General features: G+C 42.0%; 1 protein-coding gene across 2 annotated transcripts in view; it reads left to right on the plus strand.

Annotated features, from left to right (window-relative positions):
• RSPRY1 (ring finger and SPRY domain containing 1) overlaps positions 1-24,265 on the plus strand; it is a 46,420-nt gene extending 22,155 nt beyond the window's left edge. For both annotated transcript variants that reach the window (XM_004744236.3, XM_004744237.3), the window contains exons 6-15: positions 821-879; positions 2,777-2,843; positions 3,255-3,386; positions 4,304-4,419; positions 5,539-5,682; positions 11,055-11,166; positions 13,820-13,922; positions 14,254-14,406; positions 19,428-19,532; positions 22,760-24,265. In XM_004744236.3, the coding sequence (XP_004744293.1) occupies positions 821-879; positions 2,777-2,843; positions 3,255-3,386; positions 4,304-4,419; positions 5,539-5,682; positions 11,055-11,166; positions 13,820-13,922; positions 14,254-14,406; positions 19,428-19,532; positions 22,760-22,856 (1,088 nt within the window). In that variant the 3' untranslated portion in view covers positions 22,857-24,265. The remainder of the gene's footprint in view (positions 1-820; positions 880-2,776; positions 2,844-3,254; positions 3,387-4,303; positions 4,420-5,538; positions 5,683-11,054; positions 11,167-13,819; positions 13,923-14,253; positions 14,407-19,427; positions 19,533-22,759) is intronic.
• The last annotated feature ends 394 nt before the right edge of the window (positions 24,266-24,659 follow it).

Consider the following 24,659-nt stretch of genomic DNA (forward strand, 5'->3'; position numbering starts at 1 on the left):
TCAGAGGGACACTTAAAAGAACAAGTTTTATTTATGTGCTTTAAAATTAGGAATAAAAGGCTAAATTCAGTAAAATAAAGATTATGTAGTTATATATTTATGCATATAATAGATAAGATACATGTATTTACTTTATAAAGTTCAGCCAGATAGTGGAGACATACTAAGTTGGGGAAGAGGAATAAGAACATTAAATTGGAGCAGTTCCTGAGAAGAGAAGCAGATACTTAACTTGCTTATGGACGTGACCCACTTTAGGCAAGTTAATATCCAAATACAGGTGAATACCTCAGCTAGTTCATCACGTATCGTGAAAGAAACAACGGATTCAGGGTGTTTGGGTGGCTCAGTTGTTAAGTGTCTGCGTTCAATTCAGGTCATGATCCCAGGGTCCTGGGATCAAGCCCCACATCAGGCTCCCTGCTCAATGGGAAACCTGCTTCTCCCTCTCCCACTCACCCTCCTTGTGTCCCCTCTCTCACTGTCTCTCTCTGTCAAATAAATAAGTAAAATCTTTAAAAGAAAAAAAAAAAAGGAAAGAAAGAAACAACGAATTCAAAATCAGGACATCTGGATGCTGGCTCTGGTTCTTCCACGTGTACCCCAAGTGCACTGGAATGAGTCACTTCACCGTGGGTTCAGTTGCTTAGCTGTGAAATGGGAACACTGCTATTCCCTGCCTCAGAGCAGGAGGCTTAAATAAGACCATGTGCATGACAGTAGCTGTCAAACAGTTCACAAATCAATTTTATTGTTATAATTACTGATAAAAAAGAATATGGCCCATTTCATTATATCTCATGTTTGTTGTGTTGTCTAGGTCCTGCAAGTATAGGCTTACTTAGCCCGGGAATACTGGAATATTTGCTACAGTGTCTGGTAAGTAAGGTATCAAAGCCAGTTTTTCTCAGTCATCTACAACTGTGCATTTTTCTAAAATTGGCAGTTTAACCACTGGCACAGAGAATGGAGTTGGTTATAAATTTTATTTGCAGGTGTTTCTTGAGTGTTTATCTATTCCCTCCTATTAAAAAGGAAAAAAGAAAAAAGAAAAGAAAAAATGAGGGTGGGATAGGAATTCATTACAAGCAAAAGCAGCCAAACTGGTCTGGTTTTAAATTTAGTCATAAGATAGCTACTATGACTGGCTTTTGTGTGTGTCCTTAGAGTTTGCCAAATGGTAGTAGGGACCTCCACAGTGGAAACAAAATTACATGGCATTCCCAGCCAGGAAACTGTCAGGTCAGATTGCCAGTGTCTATAAATCTCTACTCCTTCCCTCCCTCCCTGGCTACCGCTCTTCTAACTGTTGCCATAGAGTATTTGATCTATTGTCTGTGAAGCTCGTGGTTTGCTGAGGTGGTGCTGTCAGATCGCTCACACGGGCCGACTGCAGACTTGACTGGTCTGTATTTGTAAAAATTACTTTTGTAGGCCTAGTGAGCACTGGCCTTCTTCAACATCTGAAAGACCTTATTTCTCAGTACCTGTATGATATGTACTTAAAACACACACCATTATGCTAAGCAAGCACTGTGGGGATACAAAATTAGTATAACAGTCCTCTGCTCTCAAGAATCTTCCTGATTGACTGAGGGAACAAAACTGCCCTACCCAGACAAACCACTTAGCCTCCATTTTATGACAGGATGTGGTTAAGGGCAAAATCGTGTCCTTCAGACTAAGTACCATAAGAGTTCTGAGAGGGTGACGGAGAGGGGCGGAAGATAGGGATGGTGAGAGCTGAGAGAGCTGTGAGAAACAGGCTTCCTCATGAACTTGGGCCATCAGCGGGATCACATCATAGGTCAGGATTAGTCCCTGCACCCCAGAGGGGAAAATGGGTTTCTTGACTAAAGGCATCAACAGCAGAAGCCCAGAGATAGGAATGGCCCTGCTCCTGGCATATTACATAGAATTGTTTGATCAGGAGACAGTGTTCAGAGACAGGAGGATGGGCCTGGACAGCTTCGTGGGGAGGACTTGGGGCCTGCAAAACCAGACAGAGGGATTGAAAAGTGGGTATGGCAAGAAGCAGAGTGCTGAACAGGCTTTACTGTGGGGCAGACTGGTGGTTATATGAGCTTTGCAGAACCTTTGAGCCCCAGGGAAGTGAGTAGGAATCATCGCATGTTCTGAGTTCCTTTGCTCCTAACGGAGCTGTGGGAAAGGATGGCTGCAAGAAGGTGTGATGTTAAGCAGGAAGACCTTTCTTTAAAGGGGAACACCTGTGATGGGAAGTTAACTGTAACTGGAAGAGCGCTCTCCCACCCACCATCAGCATTTGTGCAGTTCCTTTCAGAGAACAGACTGAAAACTAAGCCATTAGTTGTTCCTTTCATTTATCATTTTGGAGCTTGGGGTAACCCTTGAAGGGCTCTGAATAAAAGTCATTCTTAGCTACAATTCTCGGTTTCTGTTTGCTTGCTTAAATGAATGTAAGAATGAACATAGTCTTATTTCGCAAAGCCCTAATACAAGTGTTACTAAGTAGAATAACATAGTACTTTTAACAAAATACTTTTGAAATCTGCATATCTATCAATGGACCCAGTGATTTCCAAAAAATAATAGGAGATTTTATGAGACTCCATCTTGGTTTCTCATTACTAACAGTATTAGCAAACAGACAACTGAAGACATAGAAGAGTAAAAGTTTTCTGACTGCTCCCAACAAATCTAGCACATACTGGGTACAAAGGAAATTGCTAACTTGCCACCTCTGCAGGGGAATGATGTTTTTGCTTTTTGTTTTTTATCTTTTATTGTCTTTCAGAAGTTACAGTCCCACCCCACAGTCATGCTTTTTGCACTTATCGCACTGGAAAAGTTTGCACAGACAAGTAGGTATAGTGACTTATTGCACTAATGATCTTCTGTATCGGTTGTTAAAAATCTTATTTTTCTTACTTACTGGATGAGCATATACGCTCTGAGCCTCATCAGACATGTACCTGTTCTGTTTTTATGTGGATAGATGCCTCACGGCCAGTAAAATGGAACAGGGACAGAAGCCAAGAGTCTTCTCACCCAAGAATCAACACTTGTGACCATGGTTACTCACTTTTTATAGCTAAAAAGTTAGTGATGAGATTGCTACTTCCCAGAAAATAGTTGAGGCTCTTGGACTATGTCATTATTCTAGTTTCCACGTTTTCTGATGGCCTTTCCTCACTCCTTCCTACCCCTTACCTGCCCCGCAAATCCTCCTATTCTTTCAGGGTTGATTCAAGTTGTCTTGTCTTCCCCAACAGGTGAAAATAAATTGACTATCTCTGAATCCAGTATTAGTGACCGACTCGTCACCTTGGAGTCCTGGGCTGATGATCCTGATTATCTGAAGCGTCAAGTCGGTTTCTGTGCCCAGTGGAGCTTAGACAATCTCTGTAAGTAGGCGTTGTCCTTTGTTAAAATTCCTGCTTCCATGTCCAAACCCATTCTTTATACAGGATCACTGTTCTTCATTTTGTAACAGTGAGTGTGACACTTTCCTTGAAAAGGCTGATATTGTCGGTTGGCCATATTGTAGCAGGAAAGTATTCTAGGGACCCTCCAGATGAAAATTATATGGCATAGTTCTAATTTCAGCGCTCTCCTGTTCAGAAACTTTTACTGGTACCGCACTTCCTGGTGTATCCGGGCCGTTAATCAGATGGCAGTGTCCAGTCAGCTCTTCCCTTTACAGACTGTCTCCTCACTCTCTTGCAAGTAGGCCCCAGTCATCCTGACCTCGCTAGGCCTTTCCCTCACTTGGAGTTCCCTCTCTTTACTCTTCTCCCTGTCCTGATACGGCTCTTCAAAACTCAAGACACATCTTTCCTACACCAAGAGGGCTGCTCCTGGCTTTTCTTTATCTCCTCAAGGGCTGCTAGAACTAAAACTATCCTGCTACTAAATCCTCACCACCCACCCCCCAGCGCAGTTAGCACATGTGCTAAGGCATGGCCGGATGTGTGTACCCTTCCTCCTGCCACAATGTTGTGGAGAGTTGCTTTGTGCTCAGCCTGTATGGTTCCCATGACAGAATCATTCCAGAAAAGTAGAAAGTACATTTTGTTACATGCACAATAACAAATACAGGGAATAGAAGCAGAAACCTGGCAGTGCCGTCGTAGCTTGTCCCAGCTTTTGCTTGATTGATCCTCATACGGTCGTACAGCAGAAAGGCAAGGTTTGAAGTCTCCCTACCTGTCCTGCCATTTCTGGGCACCTCCACTTCATAGCTGGAATGGCAGCCCACGATGACACTAGGTTTTTCCCACAAGAGCCTGCCTTAGAAACATGACCACTTTTTCTTTTGCAGTTTTAAAAGACAGTAGGCAGCTGACCTATGAGAAAGTGGACTTGAATAGCATTAGGGCCATGCTGAACAGCAACGATGTCAGCGAGTACCTGAAGATCTCGCCTCACGGCTTGGAGGTAAAGCTTTCATGGATGGAACATGCAGGGGAAAGAGCTTGTTCTCATTTTCACACCCTGCTTCTGAACAAAGAGCCATTTCTTGCAGAATAGATGGAAGTTTTATGTCATATTCCAAGAGTGGGTAGAGGTGGAAGTGGCAGGGAGAGGGTGTCTGAGGTGTTATTTAACTCCTTAATATCCCACTTGGTGCCATACACATAGTAAGCACTATTAATATTTGACAATTTGAATTTTTTTTGTAGTTTCAAGTTTTTACTTAAATTCTAGTCCACATACAGTACAATATTAATTTCAGGTATAGAATTTAGTGATTCATCACTAACACACAACACTGGTGCTCATCACAACCCATTTAATACAGTCTCTCCCCACCCCCCACCTCCCCTCTGGCAACCCTCAGTGTGTTCCCTATAGACAATTTGATTTAAGTATGTCTGTTTTCAATCTCTGCCTCTTTATTCAGCTAAAGGTGCAGAGACTAGTGTTTCTAAAAGAGGCCCTTCCTTTTTGAATACCTGCATTACCAGTTATATTCTGGCTAGCGCTTCCCTTCCTCCTGTATGTTGGAAATGCTGCCGTTTTGGTGGTGCAGGTTGATGAAAGCTGCTTATGTACAGGAAGGTGGCACCATCAGGCACAAGACGCGTCAAGATTAAAGAGCCGTTTGAAGAGTGGCTGCAGACAGCTCTTTGATCTTAAGTTATTGCCAAATGCCTGCCGTAGTTTTCTGCTTTCAGTTATTTTTAGGTACCCCATCTTATACCCTTCAGTGTCTTCCCCTCTCTGCATCCTAACAAGTGCAGGCTTAGGCCATGTTGATGCAATCATAAAAGATTCTATCGGAAGGGTACTTCAAAAAGTAGCCCTCGTTAATGCTTACTACAGCCATCTTTGAGGCCTTCCAGCCCTGTTAGAACTCCCTAGATGTAAAGCTACAAAAGAGATATGTGTGCTTCATTCTGTTTTGCACTTTGTGTCACTGAGGATGCACAGAGAAAGAAACGAGTGTCCACCAGAAGCTTTAATAAGGAAAAGACATTCCACCTCTGGGTGTTCACCTAACTTCCACAGTCTCGGGCACTGATGGTGGGCTGTCGCACACTTTGGTTTTGCCAGGCTCGCTGCGATGCCTCCTCTTTTGAAAGCGTGCGTTGCACCTTTTGCGTGGATGCGGGGGTATGGTACTACGAAGTCACCGTGATCACTTCTGGTGTCATGCAGATCGGCTGGGCCACACGAGACAGCAAATTTCTCAATCATGTGAGTACCCTAGAGAACAGTGTAAACAGGGCAACAGCAGCTTTTTGGAGAGTGGGTGGAGGACACCATTTCTCAGGCTGAACCAAATGCTGCCAGACACCTCACAGGGGTTTGCTAACCTGGTTCTGAAATAGGAAGACACAAGGGAAATTGTCCCTTGGATTTTTTCCCCTACCTTGAGTTTTAAATTTGCACCTAGAGGTTGGGTGTTGGGTGTGTCCTTTGTCTTTGTAGGCTCTCCTCCAGCCCAGCCAGATCTCTGGCTCAGTTGGTGTTTTGTTTTTTTTAAAGATTTTATTTATTTATTTGACAGACAGAAATCACAAGTAGGCGGAGAGGCAGGCAGAGAGAGAGAGGAGGAAGCAGGCTCCCCGCTGAGCAGAGAGCCTTCCTGCTCGATGTGGGGCTCGATCCCAGAACCCTGGGATCATGACCTGAACTGAAGGCAGAGGCTTTAACCCACTGAGCCACCCAGGCGCCCTTCTCTGGCTCTGTTTTTATACTGGAACCCGTGAAGCCTTTTGCCTCACGTGTAAGCTCTAAGAACTTTGTAGGAATTCTCTTCCTTTCATAAAATACTAAATGTTGGCTTGACTTCTTTTACTTGATTTTTACTTTGTAACTAGTGGGCACATTTGTTTCCAATATTTAGCATTTATCTTCTGTTGTAGAAAGCTGTCATGTAAAGAGGGAAGATGAAACCCGCTAGAGGAAGCAGGATTTGGCTCCCGCTACTTGCGTGTCCGAGGCTGGGGTTCCTCCCTTTCCTACAGATGTTGATTTCTTGCCAATTTATACCCTTCAGATGCCCAGCCTGAACAGCTTTCTTGAGTTATTCCAATTTTAAGCTGTTTGGAATTAATCCAGTTTTGATCTAGAATCTTTTATGGACATAGGATTTTTGCCCTTTGAACTGGGAAAACCCCTTGGATTATTTTGTTCATCTAAACACCACTCTCCCATATGGATGGGTTTTAGAAGTGAACCAAACTGATCTTGCCTGCCAGAAGTGTAGTTTGAAAGGGCCCCTTTCAGTGAGGCTATATAATGTCTTAGAATTGTGCATGGTGTTTTGCTAAACTCCTTGCTGGAGAGACAATTGGAGGAAGAGGGCCAGTAGAGAGGTCAGATTCTTGTCCAGGACAGAAAACTAGACTCCATCTACAATTGCTTTCTTTGGGAACTTTCCCTGATGAAGGGCCTCCTCATTGACTGGACCTTCAGTAAAACCTGGAAGTGTGGGGCTCAATTGTGGCAACATGAAGTCAGAAGTACATGGGTCTGGAGAACAATGCCAGTTAGTCTCTTAGTTCTCACCTTGGGCCCTGATTTAAAGCAGGTGGTATCAGTTGCCCTGACAGCCCTGAAGACAGTTTTTTTAGGACTTGGGGGGAAAAAGTCTTTATTTCCAGAACATTGTCATTTTAGAGCCAATCATCTGATTCCCACCACAGTGTTTACGGTCATAATTTCCATTTCCCGAATGAGAAAACTGAGCCTAAAAGAGGGACCTAAAGAATCTCAGACTAGAATTCAGGCTCCTTTCTGTTCTACAGTAGTTTTGTTCACATTTGAATATGGAAAAAATCTCAGAGAATTAGAGAGCCGCCTCCTTTGGATGTAAAAAATTGCTCCAGAACTAGAAGAAAGATGGATTCCTTTAGGGGGGAAGCTTTGATACAGCATTTGTTTCTCTTCATTTGCTAGCAAACACACCACAGATCTAGGTGTAGTATATCTGATTCTGAATATCAAAAACATTTTATTTTAATACCTGGTGAAGCTGGATCATTTTTTCTGGTGGATTAAACTGACTTCTCCCAATAGTTGCAAAAACTTCAGCTCCTCAAATTAAGAGGCTTAAAATCTGTTTTCCTGTCCTCTGAATTGTTTAGTAGACTTTTAATTTCTTTCTTTAAGTAACGAATAACATTTTTTTCCCTGATCCAAGTACTGGTTGATTCCCTGTTAGAAATCAGTGAAGTCTGAGATCTCCTTTCCCAAATGTAGGATTGTAATCATGTTGCCAAACTTAAAACTTTGCTTCAAATGGACATTGTTCTGGCAATTCTGAATCTTTTTGCTTGTACAGACAGGGTGTGGTTTTATGGAATAAGTCATCCGTAGATACACCCAGTTTCTTGAAGACTTGAAGTCCATCCACACTGCCTCTTGTTTTAATTCTTACTGCTTAGGCTTTGGTTTTGAAAGGATGATCAAAGTGTTGGGCTCAGAGATCAAGCATTAAAATGAGAAGCTTAGGGGTGCCTGGGTGGCTTAGATGGTTAAGTGTTTGCCTTTGGCTCAGGTCATGATCCCAGGGTCCTGAGATGGAGTCCTGCATCGGGCTCCTGCTCAGCAAGGAGTCTGCTTCTTTCTCTGCCTCTCCCCTGCTTGTGCTCCCTTTCTATCTCTCTCCCCCCAACCCCTGCTTGTGCTCCTGTCTCTCTCTCTCTCCAGTGAATAAATTTTAAGAATCTTAAGGAAAAAAAAAAGAATTTAAAGTAAGAAGCTTAAGGATAGCCTTTGTTCAGGTCACCTTAAAGACTATTTTGTCTTACTGGGCTGTATATTTTCTGGAGGTTTCGGTGGAGCAAATCTTTAAGGTACATTTTGAGTTATCTAAAATATCTTTTGCCTTTTCATAAGCATCTACCATGTGACAGGTCTTTCACATACTGTCTCTAATCTTCTCAAGACTTTGGGAAGGTATTATTCTCCCATTTAAAGATGAGGAGAGTAAGGTTCTGACAAATTAATTTACAGACTTGCCCATTGTCACCTAGTCCCCAAGTGCTGGAGAAGAATCCAAGCCCTGGTCCAAATAACCCATGCTCCTTCCCCTGTTGTAGCCCCTTGCCTTGGAGAAAATGACTCTGCTATCTTAAACAGAAAGGGGGAATAACTTGAAAGCCTGTTAAAAACTCCCAGAGTCTTGAGGGGTTTGGAAGCAAACGGGCACCAAGGCAACATCCAAGAGTCAAGAGACAAGAAATACAATAGCCAGTGTTTTAGGGGCCAGGATGCCAACACCTCTCCCACAAGTCCCTCAAAATCACTCCATATGGGGTCACTCAGACCACCCTGGGTGTCTGCTGGAAGGGTCCAGTTGGCCAAGCCTACATCCTGCCCCTCCACCTCTAGAGCAGGAAGCAGGACACTGTATCTTCATTACACTCCCTAAAACCAGAGGGGGTTAGAATGCTGGACAGTAGAAAAAAGGATGGTGTTCACCACATGAGAAATGATTCAGAATATTTCCTAAGTGACAAGTTATGGATAAAACTTTCTTTGTTTTGGGCACCTGGGTGGCTCAGTTGGTTTAGGCGACTGCCTTCAGATCAGCTCATGATCCCGAAGTCCTGGGATCAAGGCCTGCATCGGGATCCCAGCTCTACGGGGAGTCTGCTTCTCCCTCTGACCTTCTTGCCTCTCATGCTCTCTTTCTTTCTCTCAAATAAATAAATAAAATCTTTAAAAATTTTTTTTAAAACTTTGTTTTTAGTAATGTTTTCATTACTAAAATATACATGACCATAAACAAGTAGATCAAAATGATCACTCCAAGTGCTAAGCTAGCTACCCTGTTGTCTCATTTACCTGTCTCAATCAATGAAAACCATACTTAATCCTGCTAGAAATGTTTTCAGGTTGACAGAGGGTACATCTAGATTGCTCTCTGAGATGTCATCTTAAAGGGATCTTTAAAGTGCATCTCTGCTTGGCAGAAGGACCTACATCTTAGTCTGTAGAGTTGATCTGTGGTTGAAATTATTAGAGTTCCATGTTTGTCCCACAATGTTGCTGTATCATGAAATTCATCCCGGGATGGAAGACATTGTGTGGTAAAGTCTGCTCTTAACCAACTCTTGTCGCTAGGAATCTTCTAGGAATTTCTTTCCATTGTTCCATCGAGGACTTTGCAGGACATTAGAAAGTGAAGGTAGAAAAGAATTGCTTGCCTTTGCCCAACACCCATAAAATAAAAAACAAGTTTTTTACAATAGGTTTTGAAAGGAGGCAATAGCAAGGTGTTGTTTCTAGTAGATTGATGAATTTCTTCTCTGCCTGAAGACAAGTAGATGCAAGTTTATTTAAGTCTTGAATAGTCTGAGTAGTGCATTCAGAACAGCTAGTTCAGAAGCATCACTTTGGAGAACACTCACAGAATTCATTATATTGTAGTCTTAAGTAGTCAAGGAATGCGTTTGAGTCTTTTCTCCATTTGATCTCCCCACTGGGGCACCTGGCTGGATCAGTTGATAGAGCATGCGATTCTTAATCTCAGGGTCATAAATTCAAGCCCCACATTAGGCACAGACCCTACTTTTAAAAAAAAAAAAAAACAGGTGGATTCAATCTCCACTGCATTATTTATCCCCATAAAACAAGCAGACCATCACCAAAACCTGAGATCTTACTTGGATTTAGCCCATATTTTCAAACCTTTTTTCCACTAAAAATCTTTCACTATTGACCTTTAAAGATAACAGCTATCTGATCTACATGGTTCTTCTATTTTTTCACAAGCACTTAAAATAGGCGCCCCTGGTGGCTTAGTCAGTTAAGCATATGCCTTTGACTTAGGTCATGATCCCAGGGTCCTGAGATCAAGCCCCATGTCAGGCTCCCTGCTCAGTGGGGAGGCTGCTTCTCTCTCTCTCTGCCTCTCCCCTGGCTTGTGCTCTCTCTCACTCATTCTCCTTTAAGGAAAAAAAAACACTTAAAATAATTTCTTAAGATCCCATCCATGTTTTAACTGTAAAACAACTGAAATAGTTAAAAGGCAGTAAGTAATAAAAGGAGCTGCCAAGGACCTAAATGATGCTCCAGTTGAGCTCACCTCAGAACAGCTATTAGTTGATCGTCCACTATAACCTTTCTCTTGTCTCCAGGGTTGAAATTTCTGAGCATGTCGTTGTTATTCAGTCTGCTACATGCAAGAAAGACATTTGCCCAGCTGCAATGAAGTGGAAAGCACCAGTCTTGGAATCAGAAGATTCCAGCATCCAGACTTGACTTTCTGAGTAATGATTTGCCACTGGGCAACATGGTTGACCTCTCGGACCTTTGAATCCTCTATTTTTTCTTAAAATGTAGTATCATGCCACCAGTCTCAAAGTGGTTAGTGAGGATTCAGTGAACTAACACATGTGAAACCCGGGAGATATTTGTTGGTGAAGTCATTATCTAGTCACAGAGAACCAGGCCTTGAGGTCAGAATTTTGGTATCTTCGAAGAACCATAGACTCCCTTCATCCAGAAAGCTTCAGATTCCAGCCACCAGGTTGATGGTTACAAAAGACACACCATCTTTTCCCAGAAAACAGCAGGCAGAGCTTGCTAATCTTCTGGGCCTTGTCTCCCTCCAGGAAGGCTACGGCATTGGGGACGACGAATACTCCTGTGCTTACGATGGCTGCCGGCAGCTGATTTGGTATAATGCCAGAAGTAAGCCTCACCTACACCCATGCTGGAAAGAAGGTATTCATTCCTCTCTGTCATGAATTTATCAACCAGGTGAAGACATCTGATTATGATGAGGCATCTGTGATGTTAGGCCTTAAAATATTTTAATGGACAAAGATGTGATGTGTAAGGGATATGAGCCTTTGTATTCCCTGTCGTGGATGTGAGCATTATTCTTCCTGATAAGTTCACTTCTGCTGGGGCCCTTCCTTTAACAAAATCATTCCCTGCTAGACAGGGAGTCTGCTTCTCCCTCTTCCCCTGCCCGCCACCCCCCGCCACCGCTTGTGTGCTCTCGCTCTCTCATGCACTCTCTCAAATAAATAAAATCTTAAAAAAAAAAAAAAAAGATAAATATGAATTCTAGCTTCCTCAAACTCACAATGCCAGGATCAAATGTAGCACATTCCACGGACTGAGCCAGCCAGGTGCCCCTTGGGAACATGCTTTGAATCAGCATCCAGGGAGGTACTGAAGATGCTGACATTGTAATGCCAGTAAAATGAGGAGTTTTCAGAGCAAGATAGGAGCAGGCACTCTTTAGTGGCCACATTCTGGTCCCCTCTAGAGCAGCTTTTAAGGACCACTTGAGCACTTTCAGCCTCAAATATACCTGCCCAGCTTCCATTCTCCAGACATCAGGCTTGGAATGCTGAAGGGGTCATGTGCTGTCAGGACTCTCATCATGGCTCTAGGATTTGGCAGGAGTATATCTTATCAATTTACCTTGTGATCTCTTTTGCCCCAGTCAGTGTTCATTCCGTCCAAGACCTTAGACCCATGAAAACATTTATTAAGAAAAGATTCAAGCAGCAAAGTTAGAGCCATGCAGTTTGTTAAAGGGTTTAAATTAATGAGTCTTTTTACCCCCAACTAAATACAATGAAAACCTCCCTGCTATGGCACCATTGCCCCGAAGGATGGTATTCTTGGGGGGCCTTCTAGTGGCCCTACTTTGTTTGAGGATGTAGAGCCATGTAATAGGGGATGGAGCCCCTGGAAAGATTTTACTCCCAGCTTTGAACAATACAGGGGAGAGAACTGAGCTCCTTCTCCAAGCATCTCTTGGTTTCCTGCCCTGATTAGCATTATAGATGTCAACTGAATTTTCAGACATGCTAAAAGAACAGGAATCTGGTCACTGCTGTGAGGGGATGGCTCCATTTAATTAACTCAGTTGACAGTGTGGGAAAAGAGAAAACTGGAAAAGCCAAAATAAGCCCTCCTTTTAACAGCTGGCAGGTTCTTAAGGGAACATAAAACCTCTCCCTTTAGCAGACCATAAGATAGAGGCACTGTCAGCAAAGATTGCCTCATTTGTGTTTTTAATAATTTTCAAAAGGATTACTGAAATAATGTTTAGCATAAAACTTTGGGAAATGGGGGAGAAAAGCAAAATGAAAATCCTTTGTAATCTTTTTTAAACATTTAAAATTTGGCATCTGTATTTTTTGCTGTCGTTATATGCCTTGAACAGCTTTCCAGGTCATTAAATAACATTTTTTTTAAAAGATTTTATTCATTTATTTGAGAGAGAGAAAAGAGCATAAGCAGGGGAAGTGGTAGAGGGAGAGTGAGAAGCAGGCTCTCTGCTGAGCCGGGAGCCTGATGCAGGGCTCGATCCCAGGACCCTGAGATCATGGCCAGAGCCGAAGGCAGATACTTAACTGACTGAGCTACCTAGGCACCCCAAAATAACATTATTTTTAATGGCTTTTTCAATAACCCGTTATATCATTGAACTATACCAGCCAGTGCCCCGAGAGGTTCGAGAGTTATATTTTTTATTTTTATTTTTTTTAAACTATGATGAAATAATATAATAAGCCATTCTGGTTTCCCAGGATAAACCCCTGAAAGGGAAACTCTTCTGCCTAGGAGATACAGGACTTCATGGCTTTTGCCATCTATTGGCAAGTTCTCCTCTACCAGCTTTGAGTATCCATATACCTTATCATAATTTCATGTGCTTACCTTTGACAGTTGAAAAAGCAAAAACTGGGGCACCTGGGTGGCTCAGTCATTAAGTGTCTTTGGCTCAGGTCATGATCCCAGGATCCTGGAATCAAGCCCCCACATCGGGCTCCTTGCTTAGCTGGAGAGCATGCTTCTCACTCTCCCACTCCCCTAGCTTGTGTTCCCTCTCTCGCTGTCTCTCTCTTCAAATAAATAAATAAAATCTTAAAAAAAAAAAATTAAATAACCTCTTAAAAAGAAAAAGAAAAAGAAAGTAAAAGCAAAAAACTTTGAGTAAAGATGAATGGTTTTTTATATGTATGTATGTGTGTATGTTTGTATGTATGTATGTATGTATGTGACCTGCTTTTGGACAGTTTTTACCTCTAGGAGTTAAAACTCACTAGAGAGGCAAGGAAGCACAATATTTTGACCTTGCCATATTTCACTGATCCCAAAATGCACATTTTCCCACATTTTAACATCCTCAAATTTGGGATACAGCTTACAGTTGATTAATTAGCAGCATTTTCTTCTTCATGGTACATTAAAATATTAGATCAGCTGCAGAAAAAGCAAGGAGGACGAATGTGTTAATACATAGCTACAGATGCAGATTTAATACAGTGACATAATTAACCCTGAGACACTAAGGAGAACCCTGGCCGGGGTGCACACCCTCACCCTAACAATGTTCCACTTTATCCACTAGGAGACACAGTGGGATTTCTGTTAGACTTGAATGAAAAGCAAATGATCTTCTTTTTAAATGGCAACCAGCTGCCTCCTGAGAAGCAAGTTTTTTCATCTACTGTGTAAGTAGCTTTCCTCAGTCAAAATTTGGTAGATTCATGGAATTCACTTTTCTCCAGAAGAAGACTTTTTCTATTTATGTGGTCAGTTGTGATGAGAAATCATTTTATTTCGAGTCATTGAGGGCCCATTTGATCATACCTGCATCTGTCTTGAAGTTTGATATAGGAAGATGAGGGCAGGATATTGTCAGGGTCACAGTGCTGTCTAGGTTAGTAAACAGAATCTGTTACCCTTCTTTTCTGCTAGGGTACATCTCAAAGCCACTTTGTGTATGAACTTTATTCTGTTTTCATGAATTCTCTTGACCTCTGTCCTTGTTTTTATTTGTAGGTCTGGATTTTTTGCTGCAGCTAGTTTCATGTCATATCAACAATGTGAGTTCAATTTTGGAGCAAAACCATTCAAATATCCACCATCTATGAAATTTAGCACTTTTAATGACTACGCCTTCCTCACAGCTGAAGAGAAAATCATTTTGCCAAGGTAAGGAAACTGCTTAGGCTGTCTCCAGACTTTCACGTGCCTCTCATGGGAAGCTGAAACAGCAGTTCCTTGAGAGACTTTTTTCAGCTTTTTATAAATAATTTTGAAAACTTGAGTAAAGTGGATGACCTCCTAGGAAATAAAAGTTACTCAAAGTAATCTTGGAAGAATTATAAACAAACCAGTTATTATTATAAAATTAATTGAAACAAAGTAAGGGGTAAGTCCCCAAAAATACCAGATCCGGCTGGTTTCATAGGAGATTTTCACCAAATTTTTAAGTAACAGATAAATTACTATTTAAAAGGTTACAGAACCCTCCGGGCACCTGCATGGCCTAGTTGATTAAGCGGCTTCCTTTGCCTCAAGTCATGATCCCATGGTCCTGGGATTGAGCCCCATAACAGGCTCCCTGATCAGTGGGGAATAATGCTTCCCTCTCTCACTCTCCCTCTGTGGTAGGTCTCTCTCTAGTAAATGAATTTTTTAGAAAATGTTGCACAATCATTTGCTCCTCACAATTCAGTTGCTCCTCACAATCTCAGGCGAGCAGTTCCTCCTGCCCCCCTGCTTTAATAAATTCACCTTTTTGCACCAGAAAAAAGAAAAAAAGTTACAGAACCCAGAAAGAAAGAGCACTTCCAAATAATTTTTATGAGCTAAATAACATCGGTATAAAAACCAGACAATATAACACATGCACATACACAAAAAAGCCTCTCCAACTAACTTTATCTGAATGTCAGTAAAAAATCCTAAATATCAGGAAATCAAGTACATCCTTTAATGTGCTTTTAACTTTGTGATTTAATGAAACATATTTCTTTTTGGGTTTAGCCACATGGCAAAGATGCTGACACTGTTTTATAGTCCTTAGGACAGTGAATTTTACCCGTCATGGGTAAAATTTCATAGCCCTTCTTTGCCAGAAACTGTGATTGGCATTAATTATCTCCATGGATGAATACCTGCTTTTCTCCCTTAGGAGATGACATGATCTTTTCCTTAAGCTGGGAAAGACTCCAGCAGCTTGCTGGCAGTGACCTCAACTTGAAGCTTGTTTCACGATATGAGCCAAAGGTTATCATTTTTTAACAGAGCTGCTTTCTGGGCCTGTGTGAGGAAGAGAGTTCCTGCTACTAATGCCACACATGTTATATCATTGACAGAGATTGCTTCAGCACTCACAGAGATCACAAAGGCCATGGTGTAGCCAGGGTTGGGCCGCCATGCCCCTGAAGGTATCTTTAACATACTGTTATAATCCTCACTCCTGTTTTGTCTGAAAAAGCAGGTCTGTAAACAGCCCTTCTGGGCTGTGCTTCACCTTGGACTCAGTGTCTCAAGGCTGAAAAGCAGGTCAGCAGTTTCCAGATGAACCAGAAAATGTCACATGGTGACCCAGCAGCATTGCCTGTGATAGTGGAACCTCTATAATATTGAAGGAACAGAAGGGCTACTTACATACCAGCTCAGGGACCAGAGGGTCATTCCTGGAACTCCCCTTCAACTTGTGTTGGTCCTGACAGAGATTCTGAACTTTAAACTCTTCTTGGTGATGGTCTAAATACCTCACTTGTTTGTCATACCTTGTTTTTTTTTTTTTTTTTTGCTTAGCCTGTCTGCTTGGATGTAGCCCAGCAATTGGCCTGCCTTGTGACGTACACCCTGAGAGGGGAGGGCAGGCCCCAGCAGTTCCGCTGGAGGCTGGCCTCAGTTCACACTGCTCCAGCATTTAGGGAACCGCCCCTGTAGAATTAAACTTTGCAAAGATCAGATGGCAATAGGCGTCACCCATTAAAAAGTCTCCTAATTTTATGGGCAGTTTCTCCGTAGTATCGTAGTTCTCTGTCAGCTTGGCCCCAGGTGCAGCCTGCCCCGAGCGAGAGGCAAGCTGCAGTTGAGGGCGAGCTTACTTCGCCCTGCTCTGACAGTGACACCAACATGGGAGTCAGGGGAGACTGAATGAGGGGTCTCCTCCAGGCCGCAGGAGCCGCCTGCTGCTACCTTACACCCTTTTAACGTTCCAGTTGCCCCACATTACGTGTTGTGACATTAGATGTGGATGTGCCTGAGACCATTTGCTGTGCCATTAATATCTTCAGCCTATGCTCCAGAAGCTTCTCTTCAGCTTGTATTCGTTTACTCATTGGAATATATTCCTTTCTGGTTTCCTGGCAGATCAAGGCCCTGTGACTATCTGGAATCTTGTAAATTGTTCTATATTGTATGTACTCTCTTTCTCTCATGCTTTTCCTTCATTTATTCTTTTTCCCCGCTTCTTAACCTTTTTGTTATATGAAACTTCAAATACCCACAAAAGAAAACAAGAAGAGCACAGTGAAGCACCATACCCCCACTTTTCAGCAACAATAGTCATCCACTCACACCAGGATGTAGGAGACCTGCAAGCTTCCTTCATCTGTTACTAACTCCATTGCCATTCCAGGTTCCCTGCCGGAATCCCAAAGTGTCTTTGACACCTTACTTTCTGCTATTCCTACGTCCTGTCCTGGGAGCTGTGCCTTCAGAATACATCACAAATCCAACTGCTGCTTATCACCTTCACTGCTGCCACTATAGTCCAAGCTGCCATCCTTTCCCACCTGGATTATTTTTTCCCTGCCCTTTAGCTGGTTTCCTTTTCCTGCCTGGGCCCCCTTCAATCTATTCAACACAGCCTCCAGAAGGATTTTGTTACAGCTAAGATCAGATCATGCTCTTCCCTGCTCAGAAGACTCGAGTGACTTCTCATTTCACTTAAGATGAAAGCTTAAATCCTTACAGTGATCTAGGAGGCTGTATGCAATTTGTCCTGTCCTCTCTCTTATTACTTCTCTGATTTTATCTCCTACCCTCTCCCATTTGTTCATGCTCCTTATTCAGCCACCCAGGCCTCCTTGCTGTTCCTGAAACATACCAGATCTATTATAGCCTCAGGGCCTTTGGCACTTGTTCTTCTTGCTTCTAGAATAGGCCAGTGTTTGTTGTCCAACACCAGCAAGCAATTAGCTCTATTCTGACACCCTCTACCTGGAGATAGTGTCATATCCCACTGGTTAAGTGCTCAGTCCTACAAGGCTGCCCTCTGCAGATTTTACAGATTTTACAGTTCAGATTTTACAGTGCTTCTGACTATGTCTAAATTGGAGGTTCCCATGATTCCCTCATTAGGTTTGATTAATTTGCTAGAGTGGCTCACAGAACTTGGGAAAACAGTTTACTTACTAGTTTACAATAAAAGACTATAATAAAGAACAGATGGAAGCATGCAGAGGCAAGGCATGTGGGAAGGGGCAAGGAGCTTCCATGTTCTTTGAATGGACCATTCTCCCGAAAGCTCCACATGTTCACCAATCCTGAAGATTTTCAAACCCTCCCCTTTTGGTTTTTTATGGTGGCTTCATTATGAAGATGAGATTGTTGAGAACATTGGTTATTAGTGATTGAACTCAATCTCCAACCCCTCTGCCCTCCTGGGAGGTGGGGGGAGGAGTGAAATTAGGAATGAACCAACCCACTAATTACAAGGCTGGTTCCCTTGACAACCAGCCCAAAACCTAGGTTAACTAGGGGCTTTTTAAAGGTGGCTGATTAACATAACAAAAGAACTGTGTTGCTCTTGTCTGGGGAAATTTCCAGGGTTTTAGGACCTCTGTGCCAGGAACCCAGATGAAGACCAAATATATATTTATTGTAAGTCACAATATCACAAATGGTGTCTCTCCAGATATCCACAGGTTTCATTCCCTCACACCCTTCCTGTCTTAAATGTCACCTTCCGTGGCATTTTAAATACGTGGCCGTATTTAAAATGGTATCTCCCTGCTCCTCCTGTACAAACTACCTTATCCTTCTCCCTGCTTTTTGTTCATACTGCTCATCAGCACTTAAAATTCTGTGTTTTACCCTTTCACCTAGTTTCTTTTCTTTTTTTTTTTTAAAGATTTTATTTATTTATTTATTTGACAGAGAGAGATTACAAGTAGGCAGAGAGAGAGAGGAGGAAGCAGGCTCCCTGCTGAGCAGAGAGCCCGATGCGGGACTCGATCCCAGGACCCTGAGATCATGACCTGAGCCAAAGGCAGCGGCTTAACCCACTGAGCCACCCAGGCGCCCCATCACCTAGTTTCTTTCTAGTCTTCCTTCACTGGAGTGTAAGCTCTCTGAAGGCAGGGATATGTTCTTAGTCCTCTCTTCACTGCTGCATCTCCAGGCTTTGTCCCAAGGTGAACAGAGTGAATGTTTCATGTTTCTTTCACCCAGGCCTCAGGGTTGTACCTTCAGCAAAGCAGTTCTGCTTTTCCACATCAAATGGAGTCAAAGTGTGATGCAAGGATTCTAACCGTCTAGTCAGAAGAGTCTGCGCTAGACTAGCAATAAACACCTTGAAATTGTTTTGTTTTTAAAGATTTTATTTATTTGTCAGAGAGAAAGCATGAGAGCACAAGCAGGGGGATGGCAGGCAGAAGGACAAGCAGATTCCCTGCTGATGTGGGATCCCAGGAGCCTGAGATCACTACATGAGCCAAAGGCAGATGCTTACCCGCTTAACCAACAGAGCCACCCAGGCATCTCAACACCTTGAAATTGTATAAGAACTTGTGTATGTGTATTTTCTTGGAAAAGTCTCCACTGCTTTTCATCAAACTCTTAGAGCTGTAGGACTTAAAAGTGAAAATTTGCTGGTAAAATAAAACTGTACTAGCCTGAGAATCAAAAGATTTGAATTTGAGTCCTGAATCTTTTTCCCATGTGTGTGACCTTATGCAAATCATTTCCATGAACTATGCCTTTGTCTGTAAAATGGGAATGACCCTGCCTCTGTTGTTCTGTACTGTAGAAAATTACTGTAAGGTTGAAATGAGATGCGTGTATGAGAAACTTACTGGACAAAGCTTAAGGAATACGTAGTATACTTCACATGAACAGAGTATTTTCAAAGCATTTAATATGCATCACTGCTAACAGGTCCATGTATTTGTTGACCAGATAAGTTTCAAACTATATTCTCTACTCAGGCACAGGCGTCTTGCTTTGTTGAAGCAAGTCAGTATCCGGGAAAACTGCTGCTCTCTGTGTTGTGATGAAGTAGCAGACACACAACTGAAGCCATGTGGACACAGGTGAGAGGGTTTGGTCATTTCTTTTGTGTATTACATTAGGCAAAATTTCATCTTATTCTAGAAATGCTTTTATAGTTGTTGGGGAAGAAGGAATTTGGTGCTGTCCAGGGTTCCTCAAATTGGAGTCAGAATTAAATTTATATGATACAGATTAACAGGAGAAAATAAAATTTAGTTTTGTATGTATGGGGAATCCACACAGACACAAACCTCAGAGACAAGCAAAATGAGGTATATATGTCTTCATAAACTAAGGGAAGGGTAGTGGTTTGGGAGTAAAAAGGGGAGGAAAGCCATTAGCAGGAAGGTGAGAGGGGATGTTTGGAAAACAAAGGTTGCCCAGTTATGCAGGTAAGTTTCTTAGTGTGCTAATAACTGGTAACAGGTCCTCTGTTTAAATTATTTTTAGGCAGTTGCAGGGAGGTCAGAGTCTCTCGGACCTTGACTGTTTTCAGCTCAAAGTAATCTGCATGTCTTTGTGGCCCATCCTGGGGCTGTCTGCCCTTGGACCCTGCACAGTGTTTCTAGTTCCTTAGCTGTTCATTAAAGTTGATTATATACAAAGTGGGCTGAATCAGAAGTTAGTTTGCCAGGTAGTGAATGGCTGTCTTCTAGAAAGTACCTGAAGCTGCTTGATGAAAGGCCTCTGTTATTATTTTGTTTACTCAGTACTGTTTTTTAATACAGTTTTCACCTCACAAAATGTAAATGCTTTAATACTATTTATGAGCCTCTTGGGAAATCCCTTTTAGTTTTATTTTTATAGCCGCCTTATGTACAATTTACCCTCCTAACCATTAAGAAGGCAGTGCCTCCCTCCCATCTAACCAAGTTTCAGCTATATGAGAGGAACCAGAGGGCAACCTGGATCCTACAGAAGAGTGTCCAAACACCAGCAAGAGCAACAAGTACAGTGGCCCCCAAGAAGGCCTCCTGGCTGAAGCTGGAAATGGGAAGAGGAGCTCGGCAGTGTGCTGGCCCTGACTTGGTCCATGTGGGCTGACTGGATGAGCCGTACTCAGGCTGATGTTCTGGACCAACTCCCTATAACTCCTCATATCCCTTATTCTACCCTGCTCTCCCCCGCAACCTTTTACATTTGATAGAGCTTTAACCACTGGGTCTCCTGGGGGTCCAGAGCCTGCAGGGATGGACCCCAGTTTGTCACCTCAAGATGTGGCTCAACCTGGGCCTTTGACTCTGCCCTGCTGATTTTTGCCATGCACGGTTAGCTAATTGGCTGTTAAGGGAAGTGCAGGCAGTGTATCTCATGTCCCCCTTCGCTGTACCAGTTTCGCTTCTGAAAAAAAGGCACAGTGACTCCAGCTGTGGCTGTTCCTTGGCAGCAACTCTATAGCCCAGAATTCTCAGTTAAGCACCTTTGAAGGTTTCAGTCATTAGAGCGACAGGCAGATGCAAAGTTTAAAGAATGGTATCTCAGCACCCTTTTTGATCTTTGTTTCTGGGAGGTTGTTAAGGTCCCAAAGAGCAGTATCTGGTCTTACTCATCTTTGAGCTTTCTGGCCCTTCTCAGTGGTTTTGCACACAATAAATGCTCAGGAATGGGGGCCAAAATCTAAAAAATTAGAACCAGGTATTTTAAGTATGAGCAGTCTCCATAACAGATAAATAGAAGAGGAAACTTAAAGAGTTGTAAGAGAATTTAGCTCAACTTTCAGCAGCAACAACAATTTTTTTTTTTAAAGATTTTATTTATTTGACAGAGAGAAACCACAAGTAGATGGAGAGGCAGGCAGAGAGAGAGAGAGAGAGGGAAGCAGGCTCCCCGCTGAGCAGAGAGCCTGATGCGGGACTCGATCCCAGGACCCTGAGATCATGACCTGAGCCAAAGGCAGCGGCTTAACCCACTGAGCCACCCAGGCGCCCCTAGCAACAACAATTTTAATTAAAGTGGGGGAGGAGGCAAAAGGAAATCTGGATAAATTGAATGACTCAAGCTGACCCTGAGAAGAGATGGACAATCTAAGTATTCCTGTTGCCATAGAAAAAATTGAGATGATTATCAAAGCTACATTTGCACTTGCACTGTTTGCTCTCCGCGCCCCCCCACCATCCCCAGCAAAAACACTAAGACCAGATGGTTTCAGATGAATTCTTTCAGACTTTCTGGGAATAGATAGATTCTATATAAACTTCTCCAGACCAGGGCCGCCTGGCTGGCTCAGTTGGTGGAGCATGTAACTTTTGATCTTGGGGTTGTATAGAGATTACTTAAGTGAGTAAATAAAAACTTTAGGGGGGAAAAAAAAGGCTAAGAATACATACCAAGAGATATGTGGTGCCTACAAGAAGAAAACTTGTAAGCTACTAAAGAATGCAATATGAGGCTTGAATAAATGGGTCTGTTCTTAGAAGACCCTCTCAGTGCTGTAAAGGTGATAATTTTCCCTAAACCAACTTAATTTGGCTCAGCCTTTTTTTCCCCTAGAAATAGAAATGCTAATTTAAAAGTTTATGTGATAGGGGCGCCTGGGTGGCTCAGTGGGTTAAAGCCTCTGCCTTCAGCTCAGGTCATGGTCTCAGGGTCCTGGGATCTAGCCCCACATCGGACTCTCTGCTCAGCAGGGAACCTGCTTCCTCCTCTCTGCCTACTTGTAATCTCTATCAAATAAATAAATAAAAATCTTAAAAAATAATAAAAGTTTATGTGATTTAAGGCAAGAAAATTCTGAAAGAGTAGAGTTATGGAGGGAAACGCACCCTGCCTACCACATCTTAAGATATATTAAAATAAAGGCTTATAGTTTACTCTCAGTATATGAAAAGAATGACAGAACATTGGAACAGAATAGAAACCCAGAAATGGAACTAACTACATACAAATGAAAATTTAACATATAAAGGCCTTGTGTCAGTTCTGCAGTGCAAAACGGACTGTTTAATATTGGGATAAATGGCTAGCTGTCTGGGAAACTAAGTTGTGTCTCTACCCATATATACACATCTGTAAGTTTTTGCTGTGTATGTACAAACTTTCTGGAAGAATGTACTTGAATTTTTTACTTATTCCTCAGAAGAGGAAGATGGGGACTCAGAAATGGGAGGGAGACTCATTGTTGGTTTATATATTTAGTTCCTTTTTTAACCATGTGTAATGATTACCCTTTAACTGAACGAACTTGTTAATATTTCAGATTGAGTAGGCACATTGTCGGTTTGCCTTTTGGAAGCACTAACCTAACCAGCACTTGTGTCTTTCTCCTCAGTGACCTGTGTATGGATTGTGCCTTGCAACTGGAGACCTGCCCGTTGTGTCGTAAGGAAATAGTGTCTAGAGTCAGACAGATTTCTCATATTTCATGACACACGTGAAGAGGCATCATGGACTTATTTCTACTCAATTCCAGCCAATGTTGAAGAGAAAAACAAAAAAAAAACTCTAATCAGTTGTGCGCACATTGAAACTTATAGCCATGGCCAGATTTTATGCTAAAAATGGTAGTTTGTCAAAGACAAAATTCTCTTAGAATCTAACCCAACTTGCCAACCCTGAGAAATTCCTGTTAAAGCCAAGGAAAGCTGAGTGCTAACAGCTAGGCCTGTGGTCCTTCCATCAAAAACCATAGGAGACCGTGCCCTCCCAAGTGCTGAAACCACACTGGAATTCTCCATGTTGGGTGCATTTGATTGTTTAACAGAATGTTTTGTCTCATTCTAAAGTTTTTATTTGGGGCAGAAGTCATTATGGAGAAGTAAATGACAGCATTTCTGGGTTAAGCATAACTCCCGGTTGGTCAGAGAGACAGTGGTATGTTAATGGTGGATATTGCACTGCAAGACTTGAATCTATAAACTAGAACCACACAGGTCAATTCTACAAGCAACATGGAGGGCCTGAAAGAAGGTGCACAGACTGTGGAAAAAAACCCCAATTTTTGATATTTCTGTGATTCCAAAGAACATTGTAGTTTTTTTTTTTTAACTGCAGAAAACTGGTGGTATTTTCACATTCATGGTGTTTCTATCCAGTTTCAGTACCCGCATTTTCTGAGGAAAAAAATGTTTTAACAATACAGGAGGAATTCTTAAATTAATTGCAATGTTAGACTGGAGCAAATTTGGTATTTAGGGTATTTGTAAGGTACCATCAAATCAGGTTTTTTGTTTTTTGTTAAAAATTTTTTTTAATCAGTATTGTTTTTGGAAGTAATATACTTTGAAACTCTTGAACTAACAGTCTCAAAAACTCTTAGAGGACAGTCTGAGAGCGTGTATTTCTATTGTTTTAAATAAATACATGTTTTTGAATAGTAAATTCAATCATGGATTGCTGACTATGTCTTCATCAAAAGTGTTAATCCCTCTCAGGGTCTCTGGTGAAGACCTTCAAGAGTTTGGTTTTTTCTCCCAGAAAATTGGAAGGTAGAATTGTAAATTCATAGAACTTATTTTATAATGGTGTACCTCAGCAGCTGCCTTTCAATTTATGCCAAGTCCTTACTGAGTTTATACTTGAATAGTAAATATGTCTTCTGAGTTTCACAGTGTCTTAAACTCAATGCACATTTTTATTTTCTTCCTTTCCCACCCTTTCTTGTTTGTAATTCATTAAACTGTCCTATTATAGAGCTGATTTCCTTCCTGGCCGTACTTGTTGGGGTGCTGGATTTTTTTCCATGTCTTTAGTCTTCCGTAAATTCCCTTCTTTAGCTTGTAGTGAATACAGTAATTTGCATTGAAGAAATAAAACATTTGTTGCCTTTTTTGACTAAGATTTCACAACTTTCATTGATGCCTACTGCTAAGGTTTCAAGACCTCATCCTCTGAGTTTTAAGGGCTCCTTTCCAGGGTAGGAGAGGGTCAAGTAAAAAGAATTAAGAAGCAAAGGTAATCATTTACTCATCCTGCAGATCTTTACTGAGCACCTAATATTTTCTGGGCACTGGACCTATGTGGTATACAAAACAGATCTGTTCATGGAGCTTATGTCTGATAGTGGGGGGAAAACAATGTATTTGTTTAACAGTGCCTTAAAAGAAAAGATTAGGGTACTATGAGAGAGAATGGGGGCACTTCATCTAGATGGGTGGAAAGAGGCAGAAGGAACCTCACTGAGTAAGTTAACTATCAGTAAAAACTCCAAGGAAAAAGTAGGACATAGCCAG

This window comes from Mustela putorius, unplaced genomic scaffold (genome assembly GCF_011764305.1).
Source record: "Mustela putorius furo isolate JIRA1106 unplaced genomic scaffold, ASM1176430v1.1 tig00000174_pilon_pilon_pilon, whole genome shotgun sequence".
Lineage (NCBI taxonomy): Eukaryota > Metazoa > Chordata > Mammalia > Carnivora > Mustelidae > Mustela > Mustela putorius.